The 19151-nt window shown below is 43.0% G+C and overlaps 1 protein-coding gene across 3 annotated transcripts in view; it reads left to right on the forward strand.

Moving 5' to 3' along the window:
• Positions 1–19151, forward strand: part of rhobtb3 (Rho related BTB domain containing 3) — a 99205-nt gene that overhangs the window by 58661 nt on the left and 21393 nt on the right. For 2 of the 3 annotated variants that reach the window (XM_073067545.1, XM_073067535.1), the window contains exons 6-8: positions 3651–4013; positions 5872–5984; positions 13162–13288. In XM_073067545.1, coding sequence (XP_072923646.1) covers positions 3651–4013; positions 5872–5984; positions 13162–13288 — 603 coding nt within the window. The remainder of the gene's footprint in view (positions 1–3650; positions 4014–5871; positions 5985–13161; positions 13289–19151) is intronic. The other variant, XM_073067554.1, reaches the window with a different exon arrangement.

Genomic DNA, 19151 nt, shown 5'->3' on the forward strand with positions numbered 1-19151 from the left:
ACGTGCCATACTTGTCAAATTGTGGGTAAACCAAATCAGGTTACACCAGTAGCTCCATTACAACCTATTCCAGCATTTGGTGAACTGTTTTCTAAAGTTATTGTAGATTGTGTTGGTCCATTACCAAAGACAAAAACTGGTTATCAGTATTTGTTGACTGTCATGTGTACTTCGTCTAGGTTCCCAGAGGCAGTACCACTTAGGAATATAAAAGCTAAAACTGTGACGAAGGCTCTTATAAAATTCTTTACTTATTTTGGATTGCCTAAGGAAATACAAACTGATCAAGGTAGTAATTTTATGTCTGGATTGTTTCAACAGATAGTTTATAAATTGGGAGCTAAGCAAATCGCTTCGTCTGCATACCATCCAGAATCGCAAGGTGCCTTGGAGAGGTTTCATTCTACTCTCAAGAATATGATTAGGACATATTGTGTGGAAAATGAAAGTGACTGGGATGAAAGTATAAACTTACTTTTATTTGCAGTAAGGGAATCGGTACAGGAATCTTTAGGTTTTAGTCCATTTGAACTTGTGTTTGGGCATAGAGTTAGAGGACCTTTAGCTTTATTGGATTAGTAAGGAAGTGCATACTAATTTGTTGGACTATGTTTTGAAATTTAAGGACAGGTTACATAAAGCTTGTAGTTTAGCCAAGGAAAATTTAAAGTTGGCTCAGGAGAAAATGAAAACTTGGTATGATAAGGAAGCTAGGATGAGGATGTTTAAGCCTGGAGATAAGGTGTTGGTTCTTTTCCTAGTGCAGACAAATCCTTTACAAGCTAGATTTCATGGTCCTTATGAAATTGTGTCTAGAATCAATGATGTGGATTACGTAATAAAAACTCCAGATCGTAGAAGGTCAACACAACTTTGCCACATAAATATGATTAAACCATATTTTGAGAAACAATCTGATACTGTGACTGTTGTGGTTAGTGAGAATGAGTTTGATTTAACTGGGAACATGATAGATGATTCATCTGACTTTCATTCTAAATCTAACATTGTTTCTGTTAGGTTACCTAATTCGACCATTCTGGAAAATATGGATGAGAAATTAGCACATTTACAGTTAGAGCAGAAAGAACAGATGAAGGAATTGATTTTTAAGTATAAGGATTTGTTTCCAGATGTTCCGAGAAGGACTACTATAGCTTCACATGATGTAGATGTTGGAGATGCCAAACCTATTAAACAACATCCATATAGGATGAACATGGAAAAATGTGAACTTGCTGAGAAAGAAATTGAATACATGTTAGAGAATGATATTATTAGACATTCTAACTCGAATTGGAGTTCGCCATGTGTTATGGTGCCAAAACCTGATGGTAGTATTAGGTTTTGTACGGACTATAGGAAGGTGAATGCTGTAACGAAAACAGATGCATATCCAATTCCTAGAGTAGATGATTGTGTAGATAAAGTTGGAAAAGCAAAGTTCCTTACAAAGATTGATTTATTGAAAGGGTATTGGTGTGTTCCATTAACGGACAGAGGTAGAGAGATTTCTGCATTTGTAACTCCATCTGGGTTATATGAGTATAATGTTCTTCCATTTGGGATGAAGAATGCCCCAGGTACTTTCCAGAGGATGATTAATTCTGTGATTCAGGGATTGAAAGATGCTGATGCTTATATTGATGATTTAGTGACAGGAAATGATACTTGGGAAGCACACATAATTGCGGTGGAGAAATTGTTTGAAAAGCTTTCAAAAGCTAACTTAACTATTAATTTAGCCAAGAGTGAATTTGGACATGCCACTGTGACTTACCTTGGTTATGTTGTAGGTCAAGGTAAGGTAGCTCCTGTTCAGGCAAAAGTTCAGGCAATTTTAGAGATTCCCACTCAGACGGGGAAAAAAACTCTCAGAAGATTTTTGGGAATGGTAGGATATTATCGAAAATTTTGTAAGAATTTTGCTAATGTTGCCCTTCCATTAACTAACCTTCTGCAGAAGAATGTGAAGTTTGTGTGGACAGTGCCTTGTCAAGAAGCATTTGAAAAATTGAAAACAATGATATGTCAACAACCTGTGCTTAAAGCACCTGACTTTGAAAAACCTTTTTCATTAGCTGTAGATGCTAGTGATGAAGCTGCGGGAGCAGTATTGATGCAAAGGAATGAGGGTGATGAGGTTGATCATCCAGTAGCTTACTTTTCTAAGAAATTTAATAAGCATCAAAGAAACTATTCAACAATAGAGAAAGAATTGTTATCTCTTGTTTTAGCTTTAGAATATTTTGAGGTATATGTTGGTACAACTCAAAAACCACTTATTGTTTACACTGATCATAATCCGTTAGTTTTTCTGAGTAAGATGAAAAACAAAAACAGAAGATTGTTAAATTGGAGTTTGATGTTACAGGAGTACAATATTGTGATAACTCATATTAAAGGTAAAGATAATGTGGTTGCTGATTGTCTATCTCGATGTTGAATGTACAATGTAATATTTTTTTTATTTGGAGTGGGTTTTTTTATTGTAACACTCCTACTGTATTGTATATTGTGTATGTTATATAATTTATACATTTGTTTTTCTTGTAAGTAATTGTTAAAATTTTAACAATTTTAACATTTTTGGTTTTTTTTTGGAGGGAGGTGTTACGTACCCGTGACACGTGACAGTGGTACCCTTGTCACGTGACTGGGTTTGAAGTTATACTGGACTTGAGGTAATGGTCTTGTGATGGTGGAGTGATGTCATTTTCCCGCCAGTAGAGGTCATGTGACAGGTTTTTTCTACAGGGTATAAAAGGAAGACCCACCCTGTCAGGTGGGGCAGTTCGTGGCGGAATTTGCCAAGATGACTTCATGTCACTGCGTGATTTAATGTGATGACGCAGTTTAGTTAAAAATGAAGTTCTATATAATGCCTAAAGTTTAAAAGGTCATTGCCAACGGTTTCTTTGCTGGTGGAGAGTGAAGAAAAGTTTGGAAGGTAAAAATCGAGGGGAACCGATTTTCGAAGGTGGAAAAGTTCGACCTTATTTGATCCTCATTCGGAAGGATATCGTTGACTATTCTCGCTGTTAATCCCTGGGATGACCAGAAAGGATTTGAGAATAGTGTGGAAGAAGGTCAGTACTTTTAAGCCGTTATATTTTATAAAATTCTTCGTGGGAAAGTTCGACGCCGGGGAATCGAAGGACAACGACGTGGAAGAGAATTTAAATCGCTTTAAAAAGTCTCTCCTTTTAAAAGGACTGTGAGCTTCTGAACTTTCGGCATACCGCTTTAAAGAACTTTTTTCTCAATACCGCTTTAAAGACTGTTTGAACATGCAACGCTATTAAGAACTGTGAATGTGTCGCACAGCAGCTGTTTTCCGGTTACGTTTGGGTTCGTTTACTTTTGAGGGGGTTTGTTTCAGTGTTTAATAAACGTGTTATTTGTTATAAAAACCCTTGCCTAACTCATCTATATTTATTGTTGCCTGAATACGTAACAATGTCATAAAATTTATTTTTGTGGCAGCAGAGAGTGCAATGCATAAAATTACAGTACTGTGTAAAAGTTTTAGGCACCCTGGCTGTATATATGTGTCTAAGACTTTTACACAGTACTGTGTATAAATACACGTAGATCTTTAGTCTTGTGTAGAAGCTGATGTTGATTATCGACTTTTGTTTTTCCTCTAGCCAAACTGCCGTGTTTAAAGATTGAGACATCCTGGTACCACTGTGACTTGCTAAGGCTTTTCTACAGCTCTCTGTGTGCAGATGTGGTCTTTTACACCAGTGATGGACAAGAGGTGGCGAGGGCCCACAGGGTTGTGCTGTGCACGGCAAGCCACGTCTTCATGCTGCTGTTTGGTGTGGAGGTTCCTGGCCACCCCGGAGAATTACCTGGGAGGATTGCTCACCGTCTGTTTGTAATAGAAAAAGACATTGCATTGAACTCCAACCAAACTTTCCTTCAGAACTGCCAGCCAGTAAGGGTCATCATTTTAGACTCTCTGCTCTGTGCCTGCTTCTCAGAGGTCTTGAAGTTCATTTATGCAGGTATAGAACCTGTACTGCTGAAGAGTAACTGTGCAGCTTTACCTTCCCGGAAAGTTATGCAGATTAGTATTGCTGAACACGCACAAAATGCTGGAGGAACCCAACAGGTCAGGCAGCAGCCACGGGGAGGAATAAACAGGGGACGTTTCAGACTGAGCCCCTTCATCAGGATTGCAAAGGGATGGGAAAGGAGCCAGAGTAAATAGGTGGGGCGGAGGGGAAGTTTGTACCCCCAGCTGAAACTTCTTCCCCTCCCCCTGCCTACCTTCTCTGGTTTCTTTTCCCCTTCCTCTCCAGTCCTGGAGGGTCTCGGCCCAAAACATCGACTGTTCATTCCTCTCCATTGATGCTGCCTGGCCTGCTGAGTTCCTCCAGCGTTTTGTGTCTGTTGCTCTGGATTTCCAGCATCTGCACAGTCTCTTGTGTAATAATTTTGTTTAAATTATTTTCTTGAATATCCATTCTGGAGCAGCTTGTGCATAGTCCCAAAGGATAAAATTCAAAAGAAATGTGATTACATTGTTGTTGTGTATGGATGGGAAAACCAGCAAAAGATCACCGTACTGATTATGCACCTCTGGGACTCAGTTGAGGCCAAGTCAATAGTTTGCCCCTCCCATTAATGTACTACACAGGAAGGTTATAAGTGTGATGGCAATACAAGTCATGCCTCATACTGTAAACACCAGAGATTCTGCAGCTGCTGGAAATCCAGAGGAACACACACTCACAAAATGCTGGAGGAACCCAGCTGGTCAGGCAGCAACTATAGAGAGCAATAAACAGTTGATGTTTTGATCTTAGATATTAGTCTTGATGAAGAGTCTTGGCTTGAAACATTGTCTGTTTATTCCTTCTCCATAGATGCTGCCTGATTTGCTGAGTTCCTCCATCATTTTGTGTGTGTTCCTCTTAATATTCCCATTCTATTTCTGAGTCTAGACAAAGAAAAATCTTCTGCTCATTGTAACGTATTTTCCAATTCTCCAATCCTTTCTTCAGGCCACCTATTATTACCTGGCTTGTGGTGTTTTTTTTCACAAACCCATTGTGCTCTTCCCCTTCTTCAAGCTCTTCCAGTGTTCTTCTGAATATTACACAAGATTATGATGTTGATGTGATATCAGGAATGCTCAGCTGAGCTTAATTTGTGCAGTCACAGTGTTGCCCCCAGTTTTACAGAACACCTTTTTAACTAGGACCTCAAAATGATATTCTGCTCTACATTATCAATATGAAAAATTAACTTTAAGAATGACTTCCAAATAACATATCAGTGATTTAGAACGTTAACATCATCTAGCACAACGTGACTTCAATTGTGCTCTGGTGGTTGCCCATCATGTCCAGCGATGACAGAAAACCTGTGCAGGGGAGTTTTTAAAGTGGAAAAGCTCTTACACTGGGGCAGTTCCACTCTCTCAGCCTCTGGTCTGGGTCCCCTGGTACAAACAAGCATCACAAACTGGGGTCTTCCTTGTGAGTTCTGCATTAGATAAAATGGGAGAACTCTGATTCAAATATCTTGTAGGGACTCCTGTTCTCCATGATCTTTCACTCGATCCACTAACACACGTGCTCAAAAGGAAGAGTATATATACATACATATAATAGTTTATATATTAAATAGTTGAATTAAATAAGTAGGGCAAACATTGATGTAAAAAGTAGTGAGATAGAGTTCATGGGTTCAATGTCCATTCAGAAACCAGATGGCAATTTTGCTTTTAGAGCAATGATTTTAGCCCTAAGGGCTTAAAATTTATAAAATTAAGAATTCAGTCAAAATATGTATTAAATATTACAATTTGTAATTAGGTTTGGCAATAAATTATCAAAGAGTTTTATCTGTGACTAGGAACTGACAGCTGGGATGAACTGAAGTCGGTGCTCTGGAAGAAGTTAAACAATCTAGAAGAAATGAGGCAAGTGTTGGAAACACTCAGTCTTCTCTTCAAATGCAACTCCAAGGTATGTTGGTACAAATATGTAGCCTGGAACTGAGACACTTATTTTTAATCTATTTTAGTATTCCTTATTTAAAATAATGGACTACTGGTACAGAAAGTGATACCAAATTGTATCTACTCCATAACCGTGTGTTTCAATGTTCTAATTCTCCAATATTCAAACTTGTCCTTTCCATATCCTTCACCTTTCTTCTTTCTCTTCTCTTCCACTCTATGGTAGGTCTTTCTGTGTTTTCCTCCTTCTCTGGTGTTCATATAAGACCTTTAACTGTTCCAAAGTTCACAGTAAATTTATTATCAATCTACATTTATATCTCTATATACTGCCCTGAGATTCATTTTCTAGTGGGCATGCACAGTAAATACAAAGAAACAAAGTGAAAGTACTGAAAAACTGCACACAGTAAAGATGGACAAATAACCAATGTGCAAAAGACAGCAAATTGTGCACATGCAGTACCGTGCAGAAGTCTAATGTACGTAAACAGTATATAGCACGGTGTCTAAGACTTTTGCATAGTGCTGTATTTGGCAACATGGAGCAGAGAGTGAGTTTGTAAATCTGCTGGGAGCAAAGGATGTTGGGAATGGCAAGGGTGGAGTGTCATGGGAGGGGTGTGGGACAGGTGGCAGAGAAGGGAGGCCGGGGTGGTGCCACGGGTACAGACACACCCAGCCCTGAGACACCTGACAAGGTTATTTAATACCAAACAAACTGTTTTTTGATCATTACAGAATGTCTCTCTGATGCTTCCTACTCCCTCTCTTCTCCCTTCCCCTTTTCCCAACCATGATTCCTCTCTCCCTGCTCCCTTCCCACTCTCAGTCCACAATAGAGACCCATATCAGAATCAGGCTTAGCATCACTCACATACGTCATGAAATTTGTTTTTATTTTTGCAGCAGCACAGTGCAAAACAGAATTACTTCAGTACTGTGCAAGATTCTGAGACTCCCTAGCACTATATATGTTCCTAAGACTTTTGCACAGTAATGTGCAAAAAGAGAAAAAAAACGAAATTAATAATAAATAAATAAATAAATAAATAAATAAGCAAGCAATAAATATGGAGAACTCGAGTCTTTGAATGCGATCCTCCACTGATGGAAAGTCATAGACCTGAATCGTTACTCTTTCTTTTCTCTACCAGTGTTCCCTGACCTGTTGAGTATTTCGGGCATATTTTCTTTTTATTCTCTTTCCTTCAAGGAGGATGAGGGTGAGGGCCTTCGTCCGTCAGAGTTGACCACGGATGTTGCGTACTATCTGTCTAGATACACAAGCCTGAGCAGTACGATATGGAGAGCGTGCTGTTGCCCATGTAGCAAGCTCCCCCTCTCCATGAATCTGATGAAATTGTGCAGAAAATACAAAGAGTCTGCAGAGGGATATAGATGGGTTAAGTGAGTGGGGAAGGGTCTGGCATATGGAGTACAATGTTGGTAAGTGAGAGGTCATCCACTTTGAAAGGAAAAGTGGAAGACCAGATTAGTATTTAAATGGTAAAAAAAATTGCGGCATGCTGTTGTGGAGAGGGACTTGGGAGTGCTTGTGCATGAATCGCAGAAGGTTGGTTTGCAGGTGCAGCAGGGTATCGAGAAGGCAAATGGAATGTTGGCCTTCACTGCTGGAGGGGCTGAATTTAAGAGCAGGGAGGTTATGCTGTAACTGTACAGGGTACTGGTGAGGCCTCACCTGGAGTACTGCATGTAGTTCTGGTCTCCTCACTTGAGGAAGAATATACTGGCTTTTGAGATGGTGCAGAGGAGGTTCACCAGGTTGATTCCAGAGATGAGGGGGTTAGACCGAGGAGAGATGAAGACATCTGGGACTGTACTCACTGGAATTCAGAAGAATGAGAGACCTTATAGAAACATATAAAGTCATGAAAGGGATAGATAAGATAGAGGCAGGAAAGTTGTTTCCACTGGTAGGTGAGACTAGAACTAGGGGAAATAGCCTCAAGATTCGGGGGAGCAGATTTAGGATGGAGATGAGAAGGAACTGCTTTTCCCAGAGAGTGGTGAATCTGTGGAATTCTCTGCCCAATGAAGCAGTGGAGGCTACCTCAGTAAGTATATTTAAGACAAGGTTGGATAGATATTTGCATAGTAGGGGAATTAAGGGCTATGGGGGAAAAGGCAGGTAGGTGGAGTCCATGGGCAGATCAGCCATGATATTGAATGGGAGAGCAGCCTCGACGGGCCAGATGGCCTATTCCTGCTCCTATTTGGTACCAGCAACTTTGCAGGAGTTGTTAGACAGCATTGTACAGAATGTAGGGCTGCCTTAGGGACTCCAACTCCAGATTTTTCCCTTGGGGTTTACTCCTGAAGCCTGCCCCATGAGTGGGTATAGCTGCAAGGTGGAGATTTGAGTTAAGAGTTTTCCTTCCCATAGATCAACTGCTAACCACGGCTGATGAGTCCAATCTGCCCATGGAGACTGGTTTTAAGGCTCCATTAACCCACCTTTGCCCCTTCTCCTGTCAGCAGAAGCAGTTTTGCTGGGCTTAGTCGCTAAGCCAGACTGGACAGGAGCTGGACTTGAGGCGCACATCACTGGGAGCATTTAATGGGTAGTGGGAGCTTCTCCCCATTACCACCCCGGCTATAACAAACTCAAGAAACCTCAACGAGGGTATACAGAGTGGAAAGATGGAAGGTGGATAAATCAATTTAAGCTGCTGTCTGTTGTCCAGCTCTTGACATTCACCTGGCCTGGATGAGGACAGACCTACTGCCGATATTCTGAATTCCTGTACTGTTTCCCAGCTAGCATCCAGCCAAGGGGTAGTGCCAGGAGATCAGGCCTGCAACGGGACACTTGAGGAATCAGGAGTGCAACTAGAAAGAGAAGACAGTGATTGAGAGCGCAAGAGAAATTAGTGATCAGACACCCCAAATGGGATGGGAGACAGAGACCATGTGCTAAGTAGGAGAATGAGAGTGAGAAGAATGAGGCTGAGTCAGGAGGAGAGGAAGATGGCAAACTAAATTCTTCCATCGGGGGATAGAGGCACTTCTATTTTTGCTGCCATACAAGGGACATTGCAAAGGTTGCTGCTAATTCCCTTTCCCTGCACCGTTTAGATCATGGAACATCACAGCATAGATCAGGCCTTCCGGCCCACAATGTTGTGCCAATCTTTTAACCTACTCTAAGATTAATCCAGCCCTTACCTCCAACATAGTCATCCATTTTTTTTATCATCCTTGTGTCTATCTAAGGGTTTCCCAAATGTTCTTAATGCATCTGCCTCTACCACAACCCCATGCTCCCACCATTCTCTCTGTTTAAAAAAAACCTCTACTGTCCCCCCTGTACTTTCCTCCAATCACCTTAAAATTATGCTCCTCATATTAGCCATTTCCACCCTGGGCTAAAGACCCTGATTATCTACTCAGTCTATGCCTATTATCATCTTGTACACCTCTATCAAGTCACCTCTCATCCTCCTCCACTCCAAAGAGAAAGGCCCTAGCTTGCTCAGCCTATCCTCAGAAGACATGTTCTCTAATCTAGGCAGTTTCCCAGAAGAAAGTGAGAATGTAGTTATTTTCTGTGTAATTTACTGTGAAGGATAAATTGGTACTTCACCCCTCCAAAGCAAGAGTTAATAGGTAAAGTCTGCACATCGAGCACACTGTACTGGTAATGTTTTTTCAGTTCTATAAACTCACACAAAAGACACAATTGTATCTCATCGACTTCCATTCAGTACCTTAATCACCAAATGGAATGGAAATCAATAGTTCATTAACGTTCCCATTCAAAGCAAATATCTTCATCAGGATACATTTACTGGTAATATTTATTTCAGTTGTTTAAGCTCACACAATAGACACAATTGTACCGCATCAGCTTCCATTCACTGCTTCATAACCACAAGTTGCATGGAAACCAAAATTTATTAATGTTCCCATTCAAAACAAATATACTTTCAAAAGATCTCCTCTTTTTGAGAATGATCTGCAAACAGTAAAGTGATAAATGCAGATATTGAAACATTAGCTACATGTCACTCGGTTTGAATTTTAAATATTAAGAATATGTCACCTCTCATTGTTAAGCGCAGATTGCATCCCATGTGAATGAACTTCCAAATAAGATACACTGGAGCAAGGAAAACAAATATTCTGAGTTCTATAATGATGCACATCAGAATCAGATTTAATATCACCGGCATATGTTATGAAATTCATTAACTTTAGGGCAGCAGTACAATGAAATGCATGAGAAATCAATATAGAGAAAGAAAACTGTATTATAGTAAGTATATGTATGTCTATTAAATAGTTGAGTTAAAGTAATTAGTGGAAAATAACAAATAAAAAAAAGTAGTGAGGTAGTTTACATGGGTTCATTGTCTATTTAGAAATCAGATGGCAGAGGGGAAGAAGCTGTTCCTGAATCACTGATGGTAACAGTGAGGAAAGGGATGCCCTGGGTGCTGGACGTCCTTAATAATGGACGCTGCCTTTCTGAGACAGCGCTTCCTGAGGATGTCTTGGATATTAGGGAGGCTGGTACCAGTGATAGAGTTGACTAATTTTACAAGTTTCTGCAGCTTATTTTGATCTTGTGCAGTAGCCCTCTCCCATACCAGATGGTGATGCAGCCATCAGAACGCTCTCCACGATACATTTGAACAAGTTTTCAAGAGTTTTAGTTGACAAACCTGATCTCCTCAAATTCAAAGGTAAATTTAATGTCAGAGAAATGTGTACAATATACATCCTGAAATTCTTTTTCTTCGCAAACATCTGCAAAAACAGAGGAGTGCCCCAAAGAATGAATGACAGTTAAACGTTAAAACCCCAAAGTTTCTCCCAGATCCCCTCACCCACACATAAACAGCAGCAGAGTATTAACCCCCCCCAGCAGCAAAATAGCATTGGCGCCCCCCACCAAACACTCAAGCGTGCAGCAAAACATCAGTAAAGACACAGACTTGCAGTACCCTAAAGACTACTCATTCACCTGGTATTCGACATACCACAGGCTCTCTCTCTCCCTAATAAAGGAAAAAGAGGTGTCCCTGTTTTGCAGCGAGAGGGGAGACATAAACAACTCACTGATTTACGATGTTAAAAGTCTGTTGCATCGCTTCTTACAAGCTCTGTGCCCAAAGGACTTGGGTCTCTGGGCACACAGCCAGCTGGCTGCTTTCAATCTTCTGCCTCCCATGACACACCAGGCGGTGGCACCAACCTCGAATCTGCCCGCCTCCAGAGCCACGAAACCCTGGAACCCTAAAGGCACGTTAGTTTTCTAGGCCGCATCCTTGGCATATCGAATAGTGGCCAGTAGTGAGATCCCAAGAGCGGCTCCCATTCCTGCAAAGAACCAAAGTCAGTGTGTAGCTCCAGGTCAGGGTCTTCAAAATAACCCTGAAAGGGAAAAATGAGATATTAAAGACAGAAATAGAGCTGCTTCTGAAGATGCAAGCAAAGGAGTCACCATTAGGTGTCATTGTCCTCCTAAGCTCCTAATGAAGTAAAGCCACTGTCTTGCCTTCTTTATAGCTGCATCAATATGTTGTGTCCAGGTTAGGTCCTCAGAGAGATTGACACTCAGGAACTTGAAATTGCTCACTTTGTCCACTTCTGATTCCTTGATGAGGATTGGTTTGTGTTTCCTTAACTTACCCTTTCTGAAATCCACGATTGGCTCTTTGGTCTTGCAGATGTTGAGTGCAAGGTTGCTGCTGTGAAATTACTCAACTAACTGGAATATCTCACTCCTGTACTCCCTTTTGTCACCATCTGAAATTCTGCCGATGATGGTTGTCTTGTCAGCAAATTTATAGATGCTATTTGAGCTATGCCTAGCCACACAGTCATGAGTATACAGAGAGTAGAGCAGTGGGCTAAGCACACACCCCTGAGGTGCGCCAGTGTTGATTGTCAGCAAGATGGAGACGTTATTTCCAGTCAGCACAGATTGTGGCCTTGTTAGGAAGTCAAAGATCCAGATGCAGAGGGAAGTTCTGAGGAACTGTAGGAATGATGGTTTTAAAAGCTGAGTGATAGTCAATAATCAGCATCTTCACATAAGTGTTTGCATTGTCCAGGTGATGTGAGGCTGCGTGGAGAGCCATTGAGTTTGTGTCTGCTGTAGGCCTGTGTGGGATAGTTGCTGATTTTACCCAAACGGAGTGTTAATGTAATTCTGTCTTGTGTTTACTGCGTTTGGTGGAATCACATATTTATAGCTAAAGTGCCTAAGACTTTTGTACGCTTCTGTATTTGTCAACGTAGAGTGGAGAGTGAGTTTGTAAATCTGGCGGGAGTAAAGGATGTTGGGAGTGGTGAGGGTGGAGCACCATGAGAGGGGTGTAGGATAGGTGGCAGAGAAGGAGTGCCAGGGCAGTGCGGGGCAGGGGGTGGGGTGGGTGGCACAGGTGCAGACATACCCAGCCCTGAGACACCAGGCAAGGTCAGTTGAATCCGGACAATTGGTTCATGATTGTTACAGAATGTCTCTCTGGTGCTTCCCACTCCCTCCCCCTCCCACTTCCCCTATCCCAGGTCCCCCTCTGCCTCTCTCCCCTTTTAACTTTCTGCTTCTTTATCTCTACTGTTCTTTCATGCTTATCCCCTCCCCCTCCCCCACTTAACTTTCCTCTGATTGGTTTTCCACCTGGCGCCTCTAGGCCCTACCCCCTCCCCATCTCTATTACTGGGCTTCAGCCCTCTCTTCCCCCCCCATTCCTGATGAAGGGTCTCGGCCCAAAACGTTGGCTGCTGTTTTCTCACGGATGCTGCCTGACCTGCTGAGTTCTTCCAGAGTTGTGTACGTATTCTTGTGTTTTTGTGTTTCCACTCCCTCCCCTCTCCCTTCCCCTTTTCCCAGCCATGATTCCCCTCTCCCTGCCCCCTTCCCACTCTCAGTCCACAATAGAGACCCATATTAGAATCAGGTTTGTCATCACTCACATGTCATGAATTTTTTTTTTGTGCTGGCAATAGTACAGTGCAAAACATAAAATTACTACAATACTGTGCAAAGGTCTTAGGCACCCTCGCTATATATGTGTGCCCAAGTCACTTGCACAGTATTTTACATTAAAAGATAATAAAAACTATATTTGCCATATTAGGAACTATGTGAGAAAATGCAAATAATTTAAAAAATCATTTAAATTATTAGTTATGTTTTTTAAATTTTTCAGACGTTTTATTCCAGTGGGATTGACTACCCAACGGCAAAAGGAAAAGAACAATCTCAAAGCTGCTGTTGTTCCTTAAGTCTTTTCCTCAAAAACCCTGACTTGGCTGATGTCATCTTTAAAGTACAAGGTACAGATTAGTCTGAAGAGCAAACGATTGCAGATGAGACGTCTGCAGATTAAGGGTTCTTGTCTTGAAATGTTTTTGAGGTTTCTTGCGGACGCTGCCTGACCTGCTGAATTTCTCCTGGATTTTCTGTCTTTAGTGGAGGTTTCTTTGTTCACAAGAGGTAAAGGTGCCGATGCTCTGTGGAAGGCTGTTATTGGTCTTGTTTTGTGAATGTTTCTAATACTGCTCTTTGCACAGTAAAGAAATGCTTCCAGTCACAGCATTTTTGGATATATTAAAGAAACACGTGAGAAGCAGGAAATGAATTGGGGTGTCATAATATTGTGATGGTTAGCACAGGACGTTGGAGTTCAGAGTTCAGTTCCGGCGCCCTCTGTAAGAAGTTTGTATGCCCTTCCCGTGACTGTGTGGGTTTCCTCCGGGTGCTCAAGTTTCCTCTCACAGTCCAAAGATGTACCGGTTAGTAGGTCACCCTAAATTGCCCAGGGATGAGGCTCGGGTTACTTGGAGGTTTCGAGAGGAGGGGATTTCACTGAGGCCTGCTGCCCGAGTGGCAACATGAGGAGTGGGTTGCTACAACGAAGTAGAGTTCTGACCAGTGAACAGTCTGTGTTTGGGTTTGATTAGCAAGAACAAAGCGCAGCGGCCATTGAGAGTCAGAGTGGTGGTCTTGAGGTTTTAGCTCATTGATGCGTCAGCAAAGAGGGACTTCAGTCAACGGAGGCAAAGAAAGGAAAAGCTCAGGGTTCTGTTTTTCCTCTTTATATCTGCTCAGCAGGGTCTGTGGAGAAGCTCGGCAGGATAGTGGAATTCTCCTCTTGTGGTTAGCGGGAAGGCGGGGAAACCTCCGGTGTCCCTGATGACTACAACTGTGAGGCGCATCCAGCTGCAGCTTCTGACAATCCACGTCAAGAAGTTGGAGCTGAATCTGGGTGAACTCTGGATCAGTCGGGAGGGTGAAGGGGTGGTAGATAGGACATAGGGAGAGGTAGATACACCCCGGGAGCAGGACACAGGAAACTGGGTGGCAGTCAGGAAAGGAAAAGGAGTTAAGGAGCGAGTGCAGAGTAACCCTGTAGCCACCCCCCTCAAAAACAGGTATATCACTTTGGATACTGTTGGGGTTTTGGGAGGGGGGGGGGAACCTAACAGAGGAAAGTCACAGTGGTTGGGTTTTTGGCACTGAGAAAGGAAGTGGGGGGAAGAAAGGGCATGCTGTGTTGATAGGGGATTCATTAGGGGAATGGACAGGAGGTTCGGTGAGCGAGAATGAGATTCCCAGGTGGTATGTTGCCAGGGTACAGAATATCTCGGATCTTAAGTGGGAGGGTGCGCAGCCAGAGGTCGTGGTCCATGTAAGTGCTAATGAGATGAGTAGGACAAGTGACGAGGTTCTGCATGGGGAGTACAGAGAGATAGGTGCTAAGTTAAAGGTCAGGACCTCCAGGGTTGTGATCTCAGGATTGCTGCCCGTGCCATGTGCTAGTGAGGTCAGAACTAGGAAGACAATACAGTTTAACACGTGGCTAAGGAATTGGTGCAGGAGGGAGGGCACAAGATTTTTGGATCTTTGGGCTCTCTTCCAGGGAAGGTGGGACCTGTACAGAAGGGGTGGTTTGCACCTGAACTGGAGCGGGACTAATATTGTAGCAGGAAGGCTTGTTAGTGCTGCATGGCGGGGTTTAGACTAGAGTTGCAGGGGGAGGGGAACCAGAGTGCCAGAACAGTTAGTGGAGAGGCTGTGGAGGCAAATGTTGGTAAGACCGCAGACAAAGTTGGGAATCAACAGGTTGGGCATCCTTTTTGAATGGAGATAAGGAGGAATTGTTTTTAGCCAGAGAGTGGTGAATCTGTGCAATTCTTTGCCACAGGCAGCTGTGGAGGCCGTCTTTCTCTATATTTAAGGCAGAGGTTGATAGATTCTTGATTGGTCGGGGCTTGAAGGGATATGAGGAGAAGGCAGGAGATTGGGGCTGAGAGGAAAATTGGATCAGCCATGATAAAATGGTGGAGCAGACTCAATGGGTCAAACGGCCTAATTCTACTCCTAAATCTTATGGTCTTAATAGGTGGGATGCTGGGCACTGTGGCTCATTGAGCCAGAAGGCCTGTTCCATGCAGCATCTCCAAATAAAATAAATAGAGCAGAATTACACCTGTAATTTCATGGTTTTAGCATCTGCCAAATCTTCCCAGCTTAATTGTGGCCAGCACTGCTACAGCACGTTGCACATAATCTTACCTCTGGAAATGTTTGTCACAACAGGGACATGAATATTTATGTATTTTGCATAGCTTTGATTGAAAGTACAAAATGTTCTTTAATTTAGTTTTTCCTTCTTTATCCGGGAGAATTTTTTAAGGGGGTGTTTACTGATGCTGGAAGTGGAAGGCGATTTATTGTTCCATCAAATGCCATAATTTATTAGAGCAAAATCAGGCATTCGTACCGCCGTGCTGGATGAACTCTTTCCAAGTTAAGCTCACTCCCTGACCTAATACTATACATGTAGGTACTGGAGGTACCTAATAAAGTGGCTACTGAGTGTCTTTCTGTATGATCATTGTCTTCTGCCGCTGCAGGTCACCTGCTTCAAAGTTCAATGTGTTGTGCGTTCAGTGATGCTCTGCCGCACACCACTGTTGCAACGTGTGGTTATTTGAGTTACTGTCATCTTCCCATCAGCTTGGACCCGCCTAGCCGTTCTTCTCTGACCTCTCTCGTTAACCAGGCATTTTCACACACATAGCTGCCATTCACTGGATGTTTTTTTTTCTGTTCTTTTGACACCATTCTCTATAAACTCTAGAGACTGTTCATGAAAATCCCAGGAGGCCATCAATTTCTGAGGTACTCAAAGCCACCCCGTCAGAAACCAGTGTAACCCCCTGGGTCGCCTCAGGCTCGCTCAGCTCGTTCTCGTCTAGGGGGAGCAGCCTTTGGCCCCGCCAAACTGGGTAATCAGCTGGTGTGGATGCTGTGTGATGTCCCCGCCTCAACCAAAGAACAAACGGCACCATATGCGATTAAATGATTACAATTTATAAAGATTACTATAACTGATTAATAACCATACAGCATATATGAAGGAAAAGAAAATAAAGAAAAGGTGCCAAACTTATCAAAGTCCAAACCACTTCGTGCACAACCGTTGGAGCTCAATTACTGACGTCTTTTGGCCACCATTCGATCCCCTCCGAACTCCTCGACTCGCAGCTCAGGACCATCCGAAGTGGTCAACGAGCACATCTATCTTCGTCTCCTCTCCTCGGGGTACCTCCTGGCCTCAGACCCCCGCTTGGGGTCCGTTCCTCGCCCAGTTTACAGCATCGCGTCCTCTCTCTCTCACCCCCTCGCGCCGATCTCCCCAAAAGCCCGCCAACAATAGCTTACAGACTCAGAAGAGAGAACAACATTAATCCCAATTGGTTTACGAAGGAATACAATTCTCGTTATCAGTAAATTTTAACCCAAACAAGCTTACAGCACTCTCTCGCAACAAAGAAGCATTCCTACTGTTAACAAAACAAAGAAGCCATTTTGATTAACATACGCAGTAACAAAGAAAAAGAAGAAACCCCCTTTACACCAACAATCAAGTCAACACAGTCAAAATCTTTTTCTTCCCCACTCTGATGTTTGAACTGAACTGCTTGACGGTCGGTGTCTGCATGTTTTTATGCATTGAGTTGGTGCCACATGATCGGCTGATTAAATATTTGCATTAATGAGCAGGTGTACAGCTGTGCCTAATAAAGTGGCCACCGATTGTGTATCTTCACAACATTTTTCCCTTCGAGCACGTTCTCCTTCCAAGCTGCTTTTACATTTGAATCAGCCCTCCCCATTGCACTCCCCACCAGCCTCTCGAGCAGGGATTCCTAACGGTTAATGCAGAAGGAAGTATTTCTGCAGTAATTGGAATATAAATAAACTTCCCAACACTGGAACCTGAAACAAAAGAGAAATCTTGGCAGAGCTCATGGGTCAGGCAACATCTGTGGAAAGGGAGTAAGTCGATATTTTTGGTCAGCGACCCTTGCTGAGAAATATTTCCTCGTGTCTCTTCTGTTTACTTATTGTCTGTGCTATCATGAACAGTTATTTATTCTTTGTACAAATTGCATGAAGTTAATAAAACTTAAAACTGGTATCACACTATTCTGCCCTCTCTTGAAAGCCTTTAGAGTTCAGTTCTCAGAATGATACAATCTCCTGTGCCAGGCCATCATTTTCGGTACGTTTGGCTTGAAGTGCCACGTTTGGTAGTCTGTGCCACTATTTGTAAATGCCAACTTCCCATATGGGGAATGAACACCTTTGTTAGCCAATCCTCTCACCTTTAATGATACGTTTTTATTCGGTCCCATTGCACCTCTCAAAAACACAAGAGATTCTGCAGGTGCTGGAAATCTTGAGCAACACACACACACAATGCTGGGGGAGCTCAGCAAGTCAGGCAGCATCAAAAGCAGGGGCTGTCAGCCTTCGACCCCCTACCATTAGCCAAGGAGTCCGTGAACCACAGGTTAGGAACCCCTGAAACGAGAGGAATAAACAGTCAACCATTCGGGCGAGATTCTTCTTTTTTTTTAAGTACCCCTCTGCGATCTTCATTCCAAGATGTGTGATCTCTGTTAAATTTAATTTCCCAAATGCCAGATCATTCTGCCAGTCTCCTTGCCTCCACGTTATGTTACTGGTTTGTAAATGCCAGGTTTATCTTTTTTCCAGTTTTTTTTCTTGAGCAACACATGAAATCCTCATGTCATCTGTCGCAGCTCTTTGGATGATCACTTTGGAATCCTCTTTCCTTGTTTACCTATTCAATGACATAGGTGCAGAAATAGGCCATTCAGCCCATTGAGTCTGTTCTGCCATTCATTCACGGCTGATTTATTATCCCTCTCAACCCCTTTCTCTGCTTTCTCCCCATAACTTTTGACACCCTTACTAAAGAAGAATTTTATCAGCCTCTGCTTTAAATATACCCAATGACTTGGCCTCCACATCTGTCTGTGGCACTGAATTCCACAGATTCTCCACACTGAAGTAGTTCCTCCTCAACAGACACAAAACGCTGCATGAACTCAGAAAGACAGGCAGCATCGATGGAAAAGAGTACAGTTGACGTTTCGGGCTGAGACCATTCACCAGGACTGGAGAAAAAAAGGATGAGGAGTCAGAGTAAGATGGTGGGAGGAGTAGAGGAAGAAACACAAGGTGAGAGGTGAAACTGGGAGGGAGAGGGAGGGTGAAGTAAAGAGCTGGGAAGTTGATTGGTGAAAGAGATACAGGGCTGGAGATGGGGGAATCTGATAGGAGAGGACAGAAGGCCATGGAAGATGGAAAAGGGGGAGGAGCACCAGAGGGAGGTGATAGACAGGTAGGGAGATAAGGTGAGAGAGGGAATAGGGATGGGGAATGGTGAAGGAGAGGGGTTAGTGTGAGGTGGGGGGCATTACCGGAAGTTCAAGAAATTGATGTTCGTTCCATCAGGTTGGAGGCTATCCAGATGGAATATAAGGTGTTGCTCCTCCAACCTGAGTGTGGCCTCATCACGACAGTAGAGGAGGCCGTGGACTGACATGTCAGAATGGGAAGTGGAATTAAAATGGGTGGCCACTGGGAGCTCCTGCTTTTTCTGGTGGATGGCGTGTAGGTGCTCAGTGAAGCAGTCTCCCAGTCTGTGTCGGGTCTCACCGATATACAGGAGACCACATCGGGAGCACCTGACCCCAACAAACTCACAGGTGAAATGTCATCTTATCTGGGAGGACTGTTCGGGGCCCTGGATGGTAGTGAGGGAGGAGGTGTAGGGGCAGGTGTAGCACTTGTTCCGCTTGCAAGGATACGTGCCAG

The sequence above is a fragment of the Hemitrygon akajei genome, chromosome 2 (genome assembly GCF_048418815.1).
Source record: "Hemitrygon akajei chromosome 2, sHemAka1.3, whole genome shotgun sequence".
Classification (NCBI taxonomy): domain Eukaryota; kingdom Metazoa; phylum Chordata; class Chondrichthyes; order Myliobatiformes; family Dasyatidae; genus Hemitrygon; species Hemitrygon akajei.